General features: G+C 34.0%; 1 protein-coding gene across 1 annotated transcript in view; it reads left to right on the top strand.

Moving 5' to 3' along the window:
• The window catches only part of Sbf (SET domain binding factor), a 98,223-nt gene extending 81,880 nt beyond the window's left edge, over positions 1-16,343 (top strand). Inside the window, exons 35-40 of the mRNA XM_090116665.1 lie at positions 33-227; positions 11,715-11,844; positions 12,761-12,887; positions 13,250-13,329; positions 14,011-14,093; positions 14,376-16,343. Coding sequence (XP_089972791.1) covers positions 33-227; positions 11,715-11,844; positions 12,761-12,887; positions 13,250-13,329; positions 14,011-14,093; positions 14,376-14,468 — 708 coding nt within the window. The 3' untranslated portion in view covers positions 14,469-16,343. The remainder of the gene's footprint in view (positions 1-32; positions 228-11,714; positions 11,845-12,760; positions 12,888-13,249; positions 13,330-14,010; positions 14,094-14,375) is intronic.
• Positions 16,344-20,933: the final 4,590 nt, after the last annotated feature.

Genomic DNA, 20,933 nt, shown 5'->3' with positions numbered 1-20,933 from the left:
TATTGACGTGTATGTGTGTGTTGGTATTACAGAGAGGCGGTTCGGTGTGCGCGGGCGCAGTGCGGCGCGCCACAGCAGCAGCGCACCGGCGCGGCACGCTGGAGGTGCTGGTGCGCGGGCGGCTGGCGGCAGCACCGGCCGCGCCGCAGCACCGCTGGGCGCCCGCCGCCGCCGCCGCGCCCGCGCGCTGCGACCACTGCCAGGACCTGCTGTGGGGGCCGCTCGAGGTACACTCACACCTGTAGGGTCAAGATCAAGAAGCTTATATCTAATACACTAGAGATTTCAGTATGAACATTAACTTATAACAAGAAAATATGATGGCAAGTTGCCAAGTTAGGTGTGAATGATAAAAAAACATACAGGCGTCATTCAAGGTCATATTTTCTTGTTACAAGTTAATGTTCATACTGAAATCTCTAGTGTATTAGATATAAGCTTCTTGGTCAAGATGTACCAGTCGGAGAGCCAGCACAAATTATGAGCTAAAAAAAAGCGAGAAATTATCTATATAAGTATTTATTTAAAAAATTATATATGTATGTTTATCAGCCATCTGGTTTCCATAACACAAGCGAAAGCTTAGTATGAGATCAGATCGTGCCGTGTGTGTAAATTGTCCTGAAATATTTATTTATTTATGAGCGAAAAAAAATAGGCGAATTAAAAGCAGCGGGAGAAGCAGCACGAAGCACGAGCCAATAGAAAGAGATTATAAAACATTTTAATGTTTTGTGGGTAGTACGAAATAAATTATGGAGCCATTAGTGGTCTAGTAATTTAAGGCGTCGAAAGTGAGATAAAATATGAGAATAGAATTCCCGCATCAGAAAAAATCTTTTTAATATTTTAATGAAATATATACTCCACACATTTAAATCTTGTTAAATACCTAATACTTTATTTGGAATTTATTTTCGTGTTTACGTTTTCTGTCTTAATAAATCAACTTTAATTTTAGTCACTATTATATAAAAATTGTATAAATCACATTGTAATCTTACCTTAAGGTTGATGTTCCGACCGTCCCTCCATACATTTTTGATTACCTCTAAACACTTAACACAGACACTATTTCTTTAAAACTAATCATTTTATCACTTCTCTATAATGAAATGTGTGCGCGTTCGACCTTTTTAATCAATAATTTACAATATTTACTTAGAAAAACAACAGTAAAATACCGGAAAAATTTGACACTTCTACAGTAGTGTGCGTGACTTTTGCCAAGCGAAACACGACATAAAGCACGACATCTAGCGCATAGACTATATACTTATTACAGATCTAGCGCGTCAATGTCTAAACGAAAGGCGATGTTTAGACATTGACGCGCTAGATGTCGTGCATTCGCGTTCGTTATCTTATGCATAATGAGCATAATTCTAATAAATCAAAGTTCTGTGTAAAAATTGAGTAATTTCATTTCCAATCGTTCAAAGAAAATAACAATAAAATAAAATAAAACTAATGACCTTAGAAACTATGTTTTTTTTTATTTATTACTCATTATTGTTCGTCCGTCGTAGGTCTGTAAACTGTATTGTACACTGAAGGTAAATGGTACTGTAGGTACTTTAGTTCGGCGTCGTCGCTCGTCGGCTTGATATAAAATTACATTCTTGATTTCATTGACACGCGCTATGATTTGCGCGCGGAATTTCTTGTGTTGTGAATTTATTTTTGTATGCTATGCATTTTAATTGATTCAAATTGCAATGTTTCTCTAGTATGCATTTGAGACTATATTGTAAATTGTAATAATTGATCGTGGGTATAGTAATTAATTATTCTAATAACGCAATTAGTAATATATGTATTTTCGGTGGGATTCAAAACAAAAAATTGGCCCGTGATTTTTATGAAATTTCACCACATTGCAAATCACATCAATCATAGTTCATACACATGTATGACGAAAGTGATTAGTATTGTGGCTAACATTGACTCATCAGTTCATCACTGAAACCAGTGATAAATCAGTACCTATATCATATTGTGTTTGAATATTTTTAAACAATGATATAAGTATACAATTATTATAAATCGGTAAACTATCAAAGTAATCACAAACTTGCAAACATTGGTAAAATGTCCAGTAGTTTATGAGCCTATTCATTACAATCAAACAAACAAACAAAGTTTTCCTCTTTATAATATTAGTGTAGACAAACACTATGAATACGATCACGAATGCAAATTCGGGGATTTTCTAATTATTGCTAAATAATAATTGAATTCGTTTTGAAATACTCTATAATTTTTAGTGTATAAATAGACATTTATAATGTGGTGCTCATTTTTTTTGTACTGCTAACGCTATTGTAGGTACCTATTTTCGTTGTTTTATTTCAAGTGAACACGGCCATACAATTTTGTCACGAGCCGCCTATGATTGTAGGTACTTTTGTTAGGCTCCTTCGTCGTCCGCGTCGGCTCGAAAGTTCTTGATTTCATTGTCACGCGCTATGATTTGCGCGCGGATTTTCTTGTGTTGTGAATTTATTTTTGTATTATTATTATTTTTTATTTTTTTTTTTTATTTTATTGATTCAAATAAAATATTTCACTAGTATGCATTTGAGACTATATTGTATTATGTATAATTTATCGTAGGTATAGTTATTCTTATAACGCAGTTATATTTTCGGTGGGACAATTTGACCCGTGATTTTTCTGAAATATCACCACGTTGCAAATCACATCAATCATACACACGTATGACGAAAGTATAGTGGCTATAATTGACTCATCAGTTCATCACTGAAACCAGTGATAAATCAGTATATCATATTTTATTGTGTTTGAATATTTTTTAAACAACGATATATACAATATTATTATAAATCGGTAAACTACCAAAGTACTTCCGAATTTTCAGACAGACAAACAAGTAGTTTGAACACGCAGTTTTCTTATACTAGTAGCAAAAATCAAAACCATAATATTATGTTTACCTACTATATTTTACTAAAAGTCGAGTGCGTCGAAATCGTAAATAATAATATGTTTTTCACCTTCCTGGTTATTTTCCCATAGTAAATAGTGTTTTAGGTTTGTTGTTGTAGGTAGGAATAATAATAATTATTCTTTCATGTTGGTTATGAAATGTATATTGAAATAATTTACTTTTACAAATCATTAGTGATATAAGTTTTGAGTGAAAATGCTTGGATCAGCATAATATTATATGGTACTTCAAATACATGTTTTGATAAAAAAAACAATAGTGTAATAAAATAAAACTGCGTTTTATTGTAATCAATGTTGACAATTTTAAATTCCAAAATTATTGATCAATAAAATAGTTTACACCAACAAATATAACTTTTATTTTTATAACAATCGTTCATAATATAAACCGTAGCAGGTGGCGTTTTGAAGTTCTGTCTACTCATACAGAAAAATGGAAAACTTGTTTTTTTTGTAAACAATTTATTACTCATGTTGTTTGGCAACTCGAAGCGTGGTCGTCCGTCGTAGGTACTTTTGTTCGGCGTCGCGTCGTCGTCCGCGTCGGCTTGATATAAAACATTCTTGATTTCATTGACACGCGCTATGATTTGCGCGCGGAATTTCTTGTGTTGTGAATTTATTTTTGTATGCTATGCATTTTAATTGAATCAAATTGCAATATTTCTCTAGTATGCATTTGAGACTATATTGTAATAATTGATCGTGGGTAGGTATAGTAATTAATTATTCTAATAACGCAATTATATTTTCGGTGGGATTCAAAACAAAAAATTGGCCCGTGATTTTTATGAAATTTCACCACATTGCAAATTATATATTATACAATTACAATTACAATTATTATAAATCGGTAAACTATCAAAGTAATTACAAACTTGCAAAATATGCTTTTCCGAATTTTCAGACAGACACACAATTTTATTAGTTTGTTTTAGCAAAGTAGGTACCTATACCTATACGCTTACGTCGCGCGTCGCGTCGTCGAAAACGGTGCGCCCAGAAACAAACATACCTAATTCAGTTACAACTTACAATCCTTTTTTTGTTCCGTAATTTATTGTATTTATTCTAATACGATTTTTTTTATTCGTCGGCCAGTTCTACTAGGTATAAAAAGATAAAATTGAAATATAATTATTGTAGCGACAGCCATATTATGTTACTATGTTTTCGTAAATATGTTTTTCACCTTCCTGGTTATTTTCACATAATCTTATCTTATACATATATAAAAATGAATCGCAAAATGTGTTGGTAAGCGCATAACTCGAGAACGGCTGAACCGATTTCGATCATTCTTTTTTTATTATATTCCTTGAAGTACGAGGATGGTTTTTATGTAGAGAAAACGTAAATATTATGTACCACGGGCGAAGCCGGGGCGGACCGCTAGTATATATATACAGGGTGTCCCAAAAGGTTACGTAGCTAGGAAGAGGGGTGATAGGGGTGGTCATGAGAGTCACCAGAAAAATAAAAAAAAAATTCCCCTCTGGGTATTAAAAAAATAAAAGGCATTTATAAAAAAAATTAAAATTTTATACCTTGTGAGGCGATTTTGCCCCCGATGACCTACAATTATTGGTATATTAAAAAAAAATTGCTGTTATGCTATCGTCAATAACCCTTTTTCAATTTGAAATAAGAAAAACAATACATATCTAACCAATATTTTAAAGAAAATTAAGTTTTTGTCCAATCAAGGACTTAGTAATTACGATTTCACTCAACTTCCTCTAAGTGTACTGAAAAAAAAAAGTACTATGCAACTCCGGCAAGTAACTTAAAAAGTTAGGTAATTTTATTGCAATTCCAAAATGGTATAACACTTACTTGAAAAATTCTTATTAGGATAAGTAAAGATAATTTTCGGGAACGATACCCCAGCAGAACAAAACATACCAATAAAACAATAGTCTCAAACTCGTACGCAAATAGTACATTTTTAAATGTCTATTCTGTTACTTAACAAGATAAATAATATTTTATTGCAATGGTTTTAATTGAAACTCAAAAATAAAACAAAATCGTATTTATTTATTTAAACAAAATGCTCGAAATGTCTACCACCAACATAAATACACGCCCTACATCGTTTTAAAAATGAGCGGGAGATATGGCGGGCAAATCTTCTATTGTTTATTGATTCCGCGGCCTCTGTTATCCTCGCCCTCAAGTCAGCCAAGTCCCTGATGGGTTTTCCGTAAACTTTTTCTTTTATAGCACCCCAGTAAAAAAAGTCTAATGGGTTTAAATCCGGTGAACGAGCTGGCCACGCTATAGCACCGGCCCTTCCCATCCACCTACCAGGGTATTCTTCATCTAGGAAATCCCTTACAGGACGTGCATAATATGCTGGGCACCCATCATGCTGGAACCACATATTCCTCATTGTTTCTAGCGGCACATCTTCCAATAGATTTGGTAATTCGTTTTGTAAGAAGTGTAAGTACGCCTCTCCAGTCAGTGCCTCAGGTAGCTCAAAGGGTCCTATTATTAATTTACCATTTAGTATTCCGGTCCACATGTTCACTTTAAAACGATATTGGGACCGATCTTCTCTATTCTATGGGGATTTTGGTGGGGATTTTCTACGTGCCACTCGTGCAAATTGTGTAGGTTCATGTATCCGTCCTTTTTAAAAGTAGACTCGTCAGACCACAGTATTTTTTTAAAATTGAGGGTCCTCCCTATGCATGCGCAACATCCTACGACAAAATGCAATCTCGCAGGATAATCGCGTGGTAACAGACCCAACGTGAACCACCAAACGTGTTTAGTTTGGTTACATTGTTATTGGTATGTTTTGTTCTGCTGGGGTATTGTTCCCGAAAATTATCTTTACATATCCTAATAAGAATTTTTCAAGTAAGTGTTATACCATTTTGGAATTGCAATAAAATTACCTATCTTTTTAAGTTACTCGCCGGAGTTGCATAGTACTTTTTTTTTTCAGTACACTTAGAGGAAGTTGAGTGAAATCGTAATTACTAAGTCCTTGATTGGACAAAAACTTAATTTTCTTTAAAATATTGGTTAGATATGTATCGTTTTTCTTATTTCAATTTGAAAAAGGGTTATTGACGATAGCATAACAGCAATTTTTTTTTAATATACCAATATTTGTAGGTCATCGGGGGCAAAATCGCCTCACAAGGTATAAAATTTTAATTTTTTTTATAAATGCCTTTTATTTTTTTAATACCCAGAGGGGAATTTTTTTTTTATTTTTCTGGTGACTCTCATGACCACCCCTATCACCCCTCTTCCTAGCTACGTAACCTTTTGGGACACCCTGTATAAATGAATCGCAAAATGTGTTGGTAAGCGCATAACTCGAGAACGGCTGAACCGATTTCGATAATTCTTTTTTTATTATATTCCTTGAAGTACGAGGATGGTTCTTATGTAGAGAAAACGTAAACATGTACCACGGGCGAAGCCGGGGCGGACCGCTAGTCTAATATAAAAATGAATCGCAAAATGTGTTGGTAAGCGCATAACTCGAGAACGGCTGAACCGATTTCGATAATTCTTTTTTTATTATATCCCTTGAAGTACGAGGATGGTTCTTATAGCTAGAGAGCTAGTTAGTTTAGTTTTAGTGCAGTGGCAGTGTAAATGTTGTTGTTGAGGTTATGTAAATTTAACACTTTAGTTAACTACCAAGATATAAAGAAATGAGGATAGGACACAATAACTATTGGTTGAGGTATTTATAAACTCATAATATACTTTTAAAAAAATCACGTTTTAATAAATTTCTAGAATTAAATTAGAACAGCTGATTCAAAATAGCCTAAAAAATCTTAATAATAATAATTACGCTTCACAGCAAGAAGAAATGTACCATATGTACCCGCACAAAGTCGATATTGTGTTGCCTACCGTTCGACTCAATGGCTAGGGTTGTAACTACCTTTAATAATTATTACCAAACTAATAAACCGAGTGATGCGAAATAACCATAATTCTTTTAGAGTTTGATAAAATGATCAGGCAGGTATTTTCTTTAATCCTCTGAATTCTCGGTTACTAAATTGTATCGTTGAAATTATTCTTAATCGCGTAAATTTAATAAATAATCATATGGAAAACACTTTTCATTTGTTTTTTTACTTTCACGCCCAACTACTATACAATAATTACGTTGTTTCGGTATTTTGACGAGAAAACGCAGGAAACATCCGTTGTATCATTTTAGATAGATTGTATATTTTGTATCTGTAGAATTGAAATCAAAGCTATGTATATGTTGTCTCCATTCTTTTCTTATCGGATTGTTGATCCCAATGCGAATGCGTCACTTAAATTTTATAAAAGACAATTAAGAACATCAAAAATAAAGTGATACGTAAATATTTCACAGTGCAATATATTATGTAATTAATAATAATTATATATTTATGAAAAAATAATTACATCAGATTTAATAATAGCAATTGTTTTGAATGTACATAATATGAATAAATGATTACATCATAATAGTAATAATCACAATTGTTTTATTTCCCATTTGTTGCAACCCTAGCATATTTTCATGTAGCAGCAGAAGTACCTACACTGGCGGCGCGGCGGCATCGTGCGACATCAAAGGCATTCAAACTCAAACTCAAACTCAAACATTTATTTATTCAATTAGACTTCTTATAGAAGCACTTTTGAAACGTCATTACATATTTTAAAATTTACCACCGATTCGGAAAGCAGTATTATAAACTTACCTAGTAGCATTGCCTTACTAGGTAAGTTTATAATAACTCATTTCTTTTATTATATAATTTACGTTTTACTTTTACAGAATCCGATTCAATGGATTATGAAGACGAGTCACACAACGCCATACGATAGTGATGATGAATGAACATTTCAATAAATGCATGCGTGTTTTTTTATGTTGTTTTGTAATTGTTAATTGTTTCTTAAATAAAGAAATAAACTAAATATTTAAATGATGATTTGTTATTTGCAACACAACTTTATATTTGAGATTCTTTACAAATGTATATTTAGTTTTGTATCATCAAATTTATAAATTTTATTCCATAGTTTTCAAAATTAAATGTAAATGACCATAAAAACATTAATAAAGTAAATCATTGATGTAAGGTCAGGGAACGTAATACATATTATATACATCTGACCATGTAGAAGCTAAGTCTTGTTGACTGCTGAAGTCTGTAAAGTTTTGTTGTCTGCTGAAGTCTGTACGCAATGAAAATGTCTGCCGTTTCGAAAATAAGTTTTTAAGACCCTAATAAATAAAACATATGAATGGCAGATCTGGTCAAATACTTTCAAAATTGTATTTTTTTCAGCACTTTCATAAGTGTCTGCCAGAATGTTATCCGCGTGATAATGGTCTGCCATTGTTATTTTCCGATAGTAATAATAATCTATTTTCAAATATCAAAATGGCAGACGTGGTCAAATGGTTTCAAAGTTCGCCAAAAATTTCCACCTGTCTTACCTAAGCGCGCGCCCCGTCCACCACTCTGGGCTTAGTGACTCCTCATCTCATGTATAGTAGGTATAGGGGAATCAACACACAAAAATCCAGGTCTGGTCAAATACATACAGGTAGCTTTGCGCTAGCTCTCTAGCTATTACTTCTTATGGAGAGAAAACGTAAACATGTACCATGGGCGAAGCCGGGGCGGACCGCTAGTAAATAATAAAATAATAAATAGTGTATTAGATTTGTTATTGTATCTTGTATACCTACGAATAATTATTCTTACGTCTTGTTGGGAAATGTTCAAAATATACCTACCTATTGAAATAATTTACTGTTACAAATCATTAGTGTTATTAGTTTTGAGTGAATAGGCATGGATCAGAAATTCAGAATATAATATGCTACTAACTACTCAAATACATACATGTTTACACAACAAACACCACTGACCTCTATAACTATAAGTTATAGAGGTCAGTGACCGTCAGTGACAAACACTATGGATACCTACGCTCGCGAATGCAAATTCGGTGATTTACTAATTATTGATACCTAGTCATTGAATTCGTTTTGAAATAGCCTGTACTTTGTAATTTTTAGTGTTATAGACATTTATAAAATGTGGTGCTCATTTTTTTTTGTAATAAATTATCCTGCTACGCTATTGTATTTTCGTTGTTTTATTTCAAGTGAACACCCATACAATTTTGTCACGAGCCGCCTCTGGCCTCTGGGTGAAATCAACCAGTCAAATGATTTTTGTTCTAATTGTATTTTGGTAGTAGTTTGTTTAGAATTTACATTACCATTGTTTAATTTTTATTTTGTATTTGCAGTAAAATAAAAAGATGAAAAACTTCATTAGGTATATTGTACGACACCTCACTCTGAATCGCGCTAGCGAAATTTTTTCGTTACAGAGCACATATACAACTTTCGGACTATTTTCATTGAGGCCGGCCGGCAAATCGAGTATGTCGAGAAACTTCACTTATTCGATGGAGGTATTCTACCTTCCTTCCTCCACAGTTGTGGGACCCCGACGTGCATTGAACACGCAGCTTTCTGATACTAGTAGCTAAAATCAAAACCACAGATATGTCTGTGATCAAAACCATAATATATTTTTACCTATTATTTTACTAAAAGTCGAGTGCATCGAAATCGTAAATATGTTTTTCACCTTCCTGGTTTTTTTTCCATAGTAAATAGTGTTTTTGATTTGTTGTTGTATGAATAATTATTCTTACTTGTTGGTTATGAAATGTATTTTGAAATAATTTACTTTTACAAATCATTAGTGATATTAGTTTTGAGTGAAAATGCTTGGATCAGCATAATATCATATTTGCTACTTCAAATACATGTTTTGATAAAAAAAAAACAATAGTGTAATGTTATAGGTAATAAAATAAAACTGCGTTTTATTGTAGGTAATCAATTTTGACATTATTTATTTCCCAAAATTACAATAAAATAGTTTACGCCAACAAATATAACTTTTATTTTTATAACAATCCTACTTCCTACTAATGCGAAAGTTTGTGAGGATGTGTATGTGTGTGTTTCACGCAAATACTACTGAACCGATTACAATGAAATTTAGCACACATATAGAACGTAACTTGGACACATTGAATAGGTTTTATCCCGGAAACCCCACGGGAACGGGAACTATACGGGTTTTTTTTTTGAAAATGCGGGCGGAAAGCTAATCGTTCATAATAATATAAACCGTAGCAGGTGGCGTTTTGAAGTTTTGTCTACCCATACAGAAAAATGAAAACCACAGGAGATTGCCCAAGTGACTATGGCACTTGGTATCGCAATCAAACTTATTGTGTCAAGATGAAATATAGCTCAATTTAAAGCTTGATGTTAGTACTTTTAGATATGATTAAAGTTTTTATGTAAATAAGCCGCAGTTCGCGACAATAAAAATAAAACAATAGTTTTATTCAACACTTCAAAAAACTACTTAATCGAGTTTAAACTAACGATGAACGTTAAGTTTTACATTTATTACATAGGTAATATTTTAATTTACAAGACAAATGTGAAAAGTAAATCGTAATTTAAACATTATTTCAAAATAACATCGAACAATGCGTCGAACACATTCATTTGACATTTCAAATAGAAACTATGACATATGACGTTTGCAAGAGAGATAGATATAGGTATGTGTCAAAACAAAACTTTTACTTTTATTTCTATTTATTCGGTATAATTACAACTTAATAGTGATAAATATGATCATTATAAATACAAATAGGAATTAACAATATCACGAACACGTGACACAACTAGTATTTTACCGATTCCATACGTAGTCATACATGTTTCAAAAGAAAAACTTTTACTTTTACTATTATTTCAATTTATCCGGTTTAATTAAGACTTAATATTGATACATATGATCATTATAAATACAAATAGGAATTAACAATATAACGAATACGTGGCACAACTAAAATTTTACCGATACCACCCGTGGTCATTCTCCTTTGTGGGTCATTTGTAACAGGATGGCGGTTCTACAGCGAAAAAAGAAAAATGATGGTCAGAACGCTGATACCGGATACCTTAAGATACTGTAATATAAAATATTACTAGATTAGATAAAATATTATAGGTAGTATCTTCACCGTGTGTGACGCGCTTTACATTCACGCCATCTAGAGTTAAATCTTTATCATTTTTGTATACGTCTGTGTGTGTAAACGACCCTGTATGCAATGACAGATGTTAAAACGCATAATTTTACCGAATTGGGTGGATTTTAAGGCAATGATATAACATATTTCAATAAAATATAATATTCAGTAACCGCCATGACTATTCCTAGGTTTGATGACTATTCCAATTACGCAAAAACTCAAATAAACTAGAAATGTAGAATTCAGCGCCATCTAGCGGGATATTGGCTGGGAACAGATCGTTGCAATCACCTTAAAATTAAAAGAACAAACAACAATGCCACAATAATATACCTGTCTGTATGTGTGTGTGCAGACGGGCGTGCGGTACGTCGACACTTTAATAAAGATAACGACATAACAATGTATTATAATATCTGTCTGTATGTATGTGTGCAGACGGGCGTGCAGTGCGTGACAACAATGACAATAGTGTGTGTCAATAGTGTCCGCACGCCCGTCTGCGCACATACATACATACAGGTATAGACCTGTATGTATGTATGTACGCAGACGGGCGTACGGTGCGTGACAACAATGATACTATACCTGTATGTATGAATGTGTGTATGTGTGTGCAGACGGGCGTGCGGTGCGTGGACTGCGGCGCGGCGTGCCACGAGCGGTGCGCGGACGGGTTCGCGCTGCCCTGCACCAAGTACAAGGCGCCGCCGCAGCCCGACCGCGACAACAACCTGCCGCCCGCTAATAGTGAGTTATACGCAGTTATACGTAGTGAGTGAGGAACCTACGGCCTATCCGAGCGTTGTCCAGCAGGACTGCCCGCTGTATCCCCACTGTCATGGGCTTCACCGGTAAATCCAACCTCCTTAAATATTGTTTTAAGGAGGTAGGAACCAGCCCATTGGTGGACACAACTATGGGGATTATCTCGGCAGAGACACCGCCCCACATCTCGACAACCTCGTGCGCCAGATCCAGATATTTGAGCCGTTTATCTGTATCGGCCCTAACAAGATTGTCGTCATGTGGGATAGTGATGTAATCATTATTATTGTCAATTTAACAATTAACTATTGCTAAAATATTAATATATATAAATCTCGTGTCACTATGTTTGTCCTCAATGGACTCCTAAACCACTTAACCGATTATAATAAAATTCGCACACCATGTGCAGTTCGATCCAACTTGAGACATGGGATAGGTTTTATCCCGGAAATCCCACGGGAACGGGAACTATGCGGGTTTTTCTTTGAAAACGCGGGCGAAGCCGCAGGCGGAAAACAGCAGATTATAATTATTAAGAGGTGTCAAGGGACACCCGAATGGAACAAAGTTGCTAAAATTACTGGCTTAGGTACTTTGTATTAGAGAGAGAGAGACAAACAGAGAAACACGCGCACGCACAACTATAACAAAAAGTGTGACAACTTTTCGTCTAAATTTTACCCGTCTAGCCCCCGCATCGCAACGCGCTATAAGGTAGCAAAAAGTGTCGTTCCATCGGATTTTTTCTGACAAAAAACATTACTAAACTGATATTGTAACTTTAGTTCAGAAGTTTAAATTTGTCCTTATCTAATGTCCTTAACTTAATGATAATATGTTTTAGACCCGGTTTGTATTTAATCAGTATTTTATAATACCCCGTATTTATTCTTAGGTGTAGCGACCCTCCAATCAAGTTCGCAACAATACTACGAACAGTTCTCGTCCAACGTGGCAGAGAACCGCACGCACGAAGGACATCTGTACAAACGAGGAGCTTTACTCAAGGGATGGAAACAGAGGTTTGTGAAGAAATACCGAAAAACAACTATTTTTTTTTTCAATATGTATCATTATCATTAGCCCAAATGTTCAATCTGCAAAAATACAGGCCGCTCAGGAATATTTTATTTATAAGTATTCAGTCTTCATTTACCAACTAGCTTTTTGCCTGCGTAAAAGAAATTCTCATATTAATCAACTCTCAATTAGGGAATAACCTTCTATCCCCAAACACGACCATGGCGACGTGAAAAGACAAACAAACACACTTTCGGACTTATAATATTCTTATTGAGTTGACGGAATTAAGTAAAGAATATAATTTATGCCCCATAAATGTATGTAACAGTATTGTAGTAAAACGTTTTTGTAAACATTACAGATGGTTCGTATTGGACTCAATAAAACATCAACTGCGGTACTATGACGCAATGGAGGATTCACACTGTAAAGGTTTTATTGGTAAGTTGGATTCACTATACAATTATGTATAGTGTAGACGACGCGGTTGGCGCAGTGGTAAAGTAACTGCCTACTGAGCCGACGGTCCCGGGTTCGATCCCCGGTCAGGGCAAATATTTGTGTGATGAACTCAATTATTTGTTCTTGGGTCTGGGTGTTATTATCTATATATGTATTTATAATATTATATTTATCGTCGCCTAGTACCCACAACACAAGCCTTAATTGAGCTTACTGTGGGACTAGGTCGATTTGTGTAATAATGTCCTATAGTATTTATTTATTTATTTATTTATTTATTTATGTACTAGACAAAATATGTTCTTATTATGGTATAGACGCGTCACGGGTTAAATTCTCATAAAATATAATAGCTATGAAAATATAAAAAATTATCTACACTAATATTATAAAGAGGAAAACTTTGTTTGTTTGTTTTTTTGTTTGATTGTAATGAATAAGCTCATAAACTACTGGACCGATTTTAAAAATTCTTTCACCATTCGAAAGCTACATTATCCACGAGTAATATAGGCTATATATATATCATCATGCTAAGACCAACAGGAGCGGAGTAATGCGGGTGAAATCGCGTGGCACAGCTAGTAATACATATGACAACGTTAAAATATAATGTTGACCATCACAAAGATATTGTAATAATATCTAATTTATTGGCAGACTTGGCGGAAGTGATAGCGGTATCGCCGGCAGCGGCGGGTCCTGCGCCGCCCAAGAAGTGTGACGATCGATCCTTCTTCGATGTGAGTACTCTGCATTATACTTTATTCTTATTTTTTACAAGATACAGACGTTGCCGGGTTATGTTACTGGTTCAAAGCACTTCAATCCAGAAAAAAAAAAAAACTAAAATGAAGAATAACATCCAACATTAATTAATTTTGGTTATGGACAACCTAATTGTATGTGTCTCTTAATCAAAACTGATCCTCTGATCAAACTATTTCATAATATACTAAATCACATGAATAAAATAACTTTTAACGATAATAATTTCAATTATAAATAAATATATCTCTTTTCAGTTACGAACGAGCAGACGAACATACAACTTCTGCGCGAGCGACGCGAACGCTGCGCAGGAGTGGATCGAGAAGTTGCAAGCGTGTCTGCAGTAGACACCTCGCTCCTAACTTCACACGTCACTTGTCCTAGCGTGACACGTGTCCTAATCTCTCCTAGCGTAACACGTGTCCTAATCTCTCCTAGCGTGACACGTGTCCTAATCTCTCCTAGCGTGGCACACCGTGTCCTAATCTCTCCTAGCGTGACACGTGTCCTAATCTCCTAGCGTGGCACACCGTGTCCTAATTCGTCACAAAAAGCTTTACATTAAACGTCATTGTATTTACTTGTTCTCGTTATTATAATAAAGCATTTTAAGGCATTTTTGGCAACTTATTGTTTTGTGAAGTTTCAACGTATGTTGGTTGTTGTAGGTAAATTTGAATTATACGCGATTTGTAGTAAGTACGTTAGTACAATGATTGATTTTTATTTGTTATTACATTGCCAACAAGCTTTATAATTTTTTAAGTTGATTTTTCAATTGTATCGTGTTATCTCAATAATGTTATGAGATTGAATTGTGTCTTTCGAATAATATTAGTTATGACGTTCAAAATTTGCTTTAAACCAGTGACAATTAACGCTCACCTAATGAAATAATCACAGCATTTTTATTTATAATGCAATTAACCCACAAACTAAAATAGCAGACACAGAAATGATGGTGACTGAATTTTTATAGTATTACTGCGAGAAATAAAATTAAACGTTCATCTGGGAGTTTAATTTGTACCTTAGTTCGTAATAGTTGACGACAAATATATAAATATTATTGTTACGTTGAATATTTGTAAATATTTTATTAATAATAATTCCTAATTCGTTGTTGTGTAAAGACTTCTGTTCCATTATTGAGTTACGTTTTACTTGTAACCGCTAGAGCATTGATTTTATTTTCTTATAAGTGTATTTATGACGGATTCCATTAGCATCACGTTATTTATCCTTTATATATTACAATACATATATAAACTGACGTAGAAGCGGTCTATGTAAACAAAATAGCAGTTAAAGCAGTTCCGCGTTAGACAAAGATGGAATATACATTTAAACCATTAGCCGAAAAGAGTTAGCAACGTCGACTAAACGAAACCAAGCTAAATTAGCTCACTTCAAACGGAACGTGTTTTTACGCATACCGCTTTTACCTCAGTTTATATATGTATTCTAAGCTTTATATTAGACGTGGCTCGCTGTAGCGTGTAGGTGTCGTCGTTTGGGAATCTCAGCCGAGCCCGGTTGTTACTCATAAATTAATTTGTACGTTTTGTAAATATTTTGTGTTGACATATCAGTGTGATCCGACGCGGCATTTTGTTTCGCCGGTATTCTAATTGTATGTGACGGGCGAAAGGCGTTAAATGCTCCGATATTGTTGTTAAAACACGTTATGTTGTGTAAATATTATTTGGCATTTACGCCGCGTCGGGCGGAGTGGGTTATGGCGATGCGATGGTACGCTTGTCGAAATTGCAATTTATTATTAAATAATTATTTTTGAAGTGAAACTTCTTTAAGCGCGTTGAGAGTAAAATTTCACAGTCGCGTCATGGCAATATCGTCTATCGTATCTTTGAATCTTGCCAAAGAGGTTTCACTTCTGATACGTGTGGTCGGCACACACGCTCTTTTTTAACTCCACTCGCCTTCGATTGTTGGTGCCAAAAGCACAATGGTGCACTGAAATATATTGCTCATGGTTCCGTACAAAGCTTCGCGACTAATTTAACACGAATACTGAATAGCATAAGAAGTGTAGAGCTTCTGTATATTGTACAATACCTCCGTAAACTCGTCGTTGTATAGATTTATTTTTTCAACACGCCTCGATGTCGATGTATCGCTTTAATGTGAACGGCGGGTTTTATGATATTATGTGTAAACGTGCACTGCGTACAATGGAAATAAAGAGATTTTTGAAAATATTTTGGTGTATTATTTACCCACCCCTTACCTTTATATATTTATTTATAATTATTACCTACCTAAGTTTATTAATCTTAATATGTACGTCGTATATAAATGAAATTAAATATGTATAAGTAACACACTAAAGAAGTTAGGAAGAGAAAAAAGTATTTAAAATAAAGAGAAGTAATAGACCGGGGCCTATAACAGATCTTTATGACCAATTTCCTCTCGAGTGAAACTTCGTAAAATGTATAATGGGCTTATACTATGCACACTCACTTGGTGGGTCAGGTAGTGGAAGCCTACCACGCATGTAGAAAAACTTCAAAAGAGAGACTGAAATTTCAGTCATTTCCTCTCATTTGAAAAATTTTCATATTATATTTTATCTATTATCTTGAAAGAAAAACAAAGTCGCAGCTTGCGGTTGTGAGTATGCATAGTATAAGTCCCTTATGCATTTTACGAAGTTTCACTCGAAAGGAAATAATGAACCATGGCTTCCGGTCCATAAAACAAATGTATCTCACCATATCTGGCTCTCAAAACTACTAACAGATAGATTATTGTATGGTTTTCACCAGTATACATTCATTAGGTAGTGTCAGTGTGTGTTTTTTTATGGTGTTGAAATAAGTTGGAATATCTGGATAATAATTATCAAATTCAAATTCAAATTCGTTTATTCACTCTAACTTAACCTAACCTTAGAGCTAAATACATTTGGTGGTAACTGTATAATGGTAGGTATATATCAATCAACGTAAAAATAAATAGAAATATCGAAAATTGGTTGAATTGAAAAAAAAAAAACACAATCCATGGCGAACAATAGCGCGTTTGTAATAAACCTACAGAAAAGTCCAGAATGAATCAATGTCTATCCTTTAAAAAATGGTCACATACCAAATATATAACTTTGGAATACTGAATACAGTCTAAAATGTAATCAACTTATCATCATTGCTAAACAAAGCGGTAACAATGTCTGCATATCGGGCGGACCGGCAGACGTTAGATGTGCATGTACCTACACGTTCCCTATGGGTTAAATACATTTGTTTAACTGATCGATTTTATCTATGGACAAGTATCTTTTTGTATGCTGCGGTATTGCTGCCAGACCGAATCATCTAAAAATAAATATTAATTATTGTTCGTGTATGAAGCTATGTATGCTTAGTAAGTTTAGTTTTTAGGAGCACTTCTATAAAGTGCAGGAGAGTTGTAAGTGACCACTTTTACTTTAGGCGCAAAGAAGGCGAAAGCGACAACATGCCGACTAGACGCAACGACTTTTGCTGATTTTTTTTTATATATTTTGCTCGCACACAGGATTGCTACTTTACAATTGAAGTATATTTGAGATTTTTTTTGTGACAAGAGTAATAACAATTTAGTCAATTCCATGTCTTAACAATTTAATTGGCCAAACATAAGTTACAAAGAATGGTTTTAGGGTGAGAATCCTTTGATTTTACGCATCTCAATGCGACATATATTTTTTTTTACACTTTACGGTAACTTCTGTATACACATCTGAATCATTCGAATTTGTGTGTGATTCACTTTTTAGATTTTTTTTTGTAAAACTTATTCGAAAAGTTTATGCTATATAATAATATTATGCTTTTTAATCTTTCATGCCTCCTATCTTTAAAATATACAAATCTTACACTTGTCAGATCACGTTTTTACTGTTCTGTGTGTCAGATATTAGTAGTTACTTACATTATGTTAGTAGTCCACGGGCTCAGATTATTATGCCTACTTGGCATTAGGTGTTTCGAGCAGGTCGTTTTTTTGCAATAGCCAACAATAGCAAAGCCACGTTTTGTACAACAATCCCAATAGTTTTGTTGTTTTTCTTAATTTTATGTCAGTTACGATCTGTACTTAAGGTTGATTGTATGGTTCTTTAATTCAAAGAAATATTAACTGAATCTTTCAATTATTGAATTGTATCTGTATTTTATATTATTATGATTGTTTTGTATTTATACATAAAAATGAACAAAGTAACGGCAACATGTACCGATCATGATACAATAATTTTATTTTGAGTGTGATTAAAATTAGATGGCAGGAATGGGGTAAGACACGATAAATCGTAAATAAAACCACGTTATCATATGTAACAATTTATTTTACCAATATTAATAATATATTAACATATGTGGTCCGTAGCCACCCTCTCTCTGATAATAATATATTACAATGAATTTTCACAAGTGGTCTCTGAACCTATAACAATTAAAACAATAAAACTACGTCTACCGCGTGTCAAGAGTCAAGTGATAAAACGCAGCCTCAACTAATGACTCGTCGCTATTTCATTACAATACGTACACAATACAACAATATTTTAAAACGAGGTAAAAAAGAAAGGGAAAGGTAAACATCTCAATATATTAATTTTAAATCTAAGCGACGAGATGGCGCTCCTGTCTTCGCTAGAAAAATCTGTGCCTCCAGTGAATAAGGGAGTAAGACGAGTTATTCCCTTTGGTTTTTATTGCACCATTGGATTCAGCTCGTCAAAATACACAACATATCAAAAGGTCATATCTCTAGCTACGTCCTAACCCATTTTTTCGAATGACCCAAACGGTATAAGTAGGGTGTGATAAACGGTATAAGTTACCTTATCCATCATTTTAGGCAATCGCAAAGGAACTATTCGTCTCGAGTCAAAAGTACCCACGAACACAAAGACGTATGTGTAGTTATACTTTTTGAATAAAGACTTAATTCATTTTGTTCCATCAGTCCTAACACTATTTTAGTATAAACGCATTTGTGTCATTTTTCTAACATGAGCATAAAGGAACAACTCTTATTAGTGTCATTGGTTCAAGTGACGACATGAGACAGTTTGGCATTAATGCCGTGTTGCTATTGGTCTATTAATTGAATACTGCACGGAAACAACACACACTATTCCTTATTATTTTTAAATCGTTTTTTCAATAAATCTGCAACAGCAAATCTTTATATTTTTTAAAAAAGGTATTTATCAGTTAACTTGGGATACTAATATATTTCTATGGAAATTAACTATTTTTTGCAATAGATATTAAAAATACAGTTAACAATAAGTGCATTTAATGATATTATACTCTTTGTTTATATAAATTATACAGAACGATAATTGAATCATCTAAAAAAACCAACAAAAATGTTAAACTTATATTTTCTTCTTATAATTGGGTAAGTTTTTAAAAAATAACTCGTTTTTAATCTTTTTTTTTTAAATTATCTAACTACAATAATCAAGACATATACTATAGTCTATAATAGTCGCATAAAAAAAAAGTATTTATAACCAGTCTTGACAATTATGAATATCGTTTTCTCCGCATATAGCGTTTTAGCCTCGGTGCTTTGGTAATTTGCCTTTTTTATAGGAAAAAAATCCGCAATATCGATACTTCTTTGGTCCTGCATTTTCGTAAACATTTTATGGATACTCTGGTACCACATATTTTGAAAAAATTGGGCTTTTGTCACGTAGAGTCTCTTCAAAGTGCGTGCCACAAGTCGTATTTGCATCCAAGGCACCTTCAAATCTGTGCTTAATTTTTTCATAAAATCTTTGCGGCTCATTGTATTTTCTTTATTTATCTACATTATTTTAATATCATATGATATAGAAATTGTTAAAATTCTATATCATGCCGTAAAATAGCGCCACTGACCACCTATAACTTTTCCTGTATTAACTGAACATACAGGAATATGGTTTTCGGGCTTCTCTTACCTCTTTATAGTGCTTGTATCCTCAATGTATACCACCATGACATTGTGGCGTTGCCACTTTTATTATCTATATTTTATTATCTGTGGCGTTCCGAAACGGAACGCACTTGATCGAATTTTTAATTGATTCGACGATTAATTTTCACTAGGACAATATAACTATTGTCCTAGTGAAAATTAATCGTATTAACATACGCAAAACGCAATACGCAGTTGATACGTATTTAATACCAATACTCAATGATTGTCTCCTGCTAACCTGTACAGACTAGACTCATTGTGGTGACTGGTGAAACATTGTATAGCATTAACAACATAGTACTGTATTATTGAAAGATCGATTAAAGGTTTATTTTACAATCTACGACTTTCATTATACATGGGTAACAAAACCCCATAACATATTCGATTTTACTCCGGATAACATCTTCAGCCACCCAATCCCCTTGCTTGAAGTCCAAATCCAGCGGAGGACAATAATCGTCATTTACTAAAATTGAAGGTTTTTCGTCCTAGTATAAAAGTTGTCTGGATCCCATTTTATACTCAATCTATAGTATAATACTATAGATATCATGTGAAACGTGACTTGGAAAAAAATTATTCAAATTTAAATCACAAAATAAAAATTTGAAACAATCTTAAAAGTTACGAAAAGCCCAATTATACGTCAAAATGACGCACAACATCCTCTTTACAACGAAATGGCGGAATTTACCGGGATGAGCCTTCTGTGTACTGCTAGGTCTCGACGGCTAATAAGTTGGTTCTGGATTTTGCAGCGATTCGATGGTAAATATAGAAGAGTTCATACGTCAAATTTACGTAGATTGGACTTCTAGGGT

Source organism: Colias eurytheme, chromosome 26 (assembly GCF_061535395.1).
Source record: "Colias eurytheme isolate Ceu_HAF_F1 chromosome 26, ilColEury1 Martin Lab GWU primary, whole genome shotgun sequence".
Taxonomy (NCBI): domain Eukaryota; kingdom Metazoa; phylum Arthropoda; class Insecta; order Lepidoptera; family Pieridae; genus Colias; species Colias eurytheme.
The sequence above is the reverse complement of the archived record's forward strand: the minus strand, read 5'-3'. Positions and strand labels throughout refer to the sequence as shown.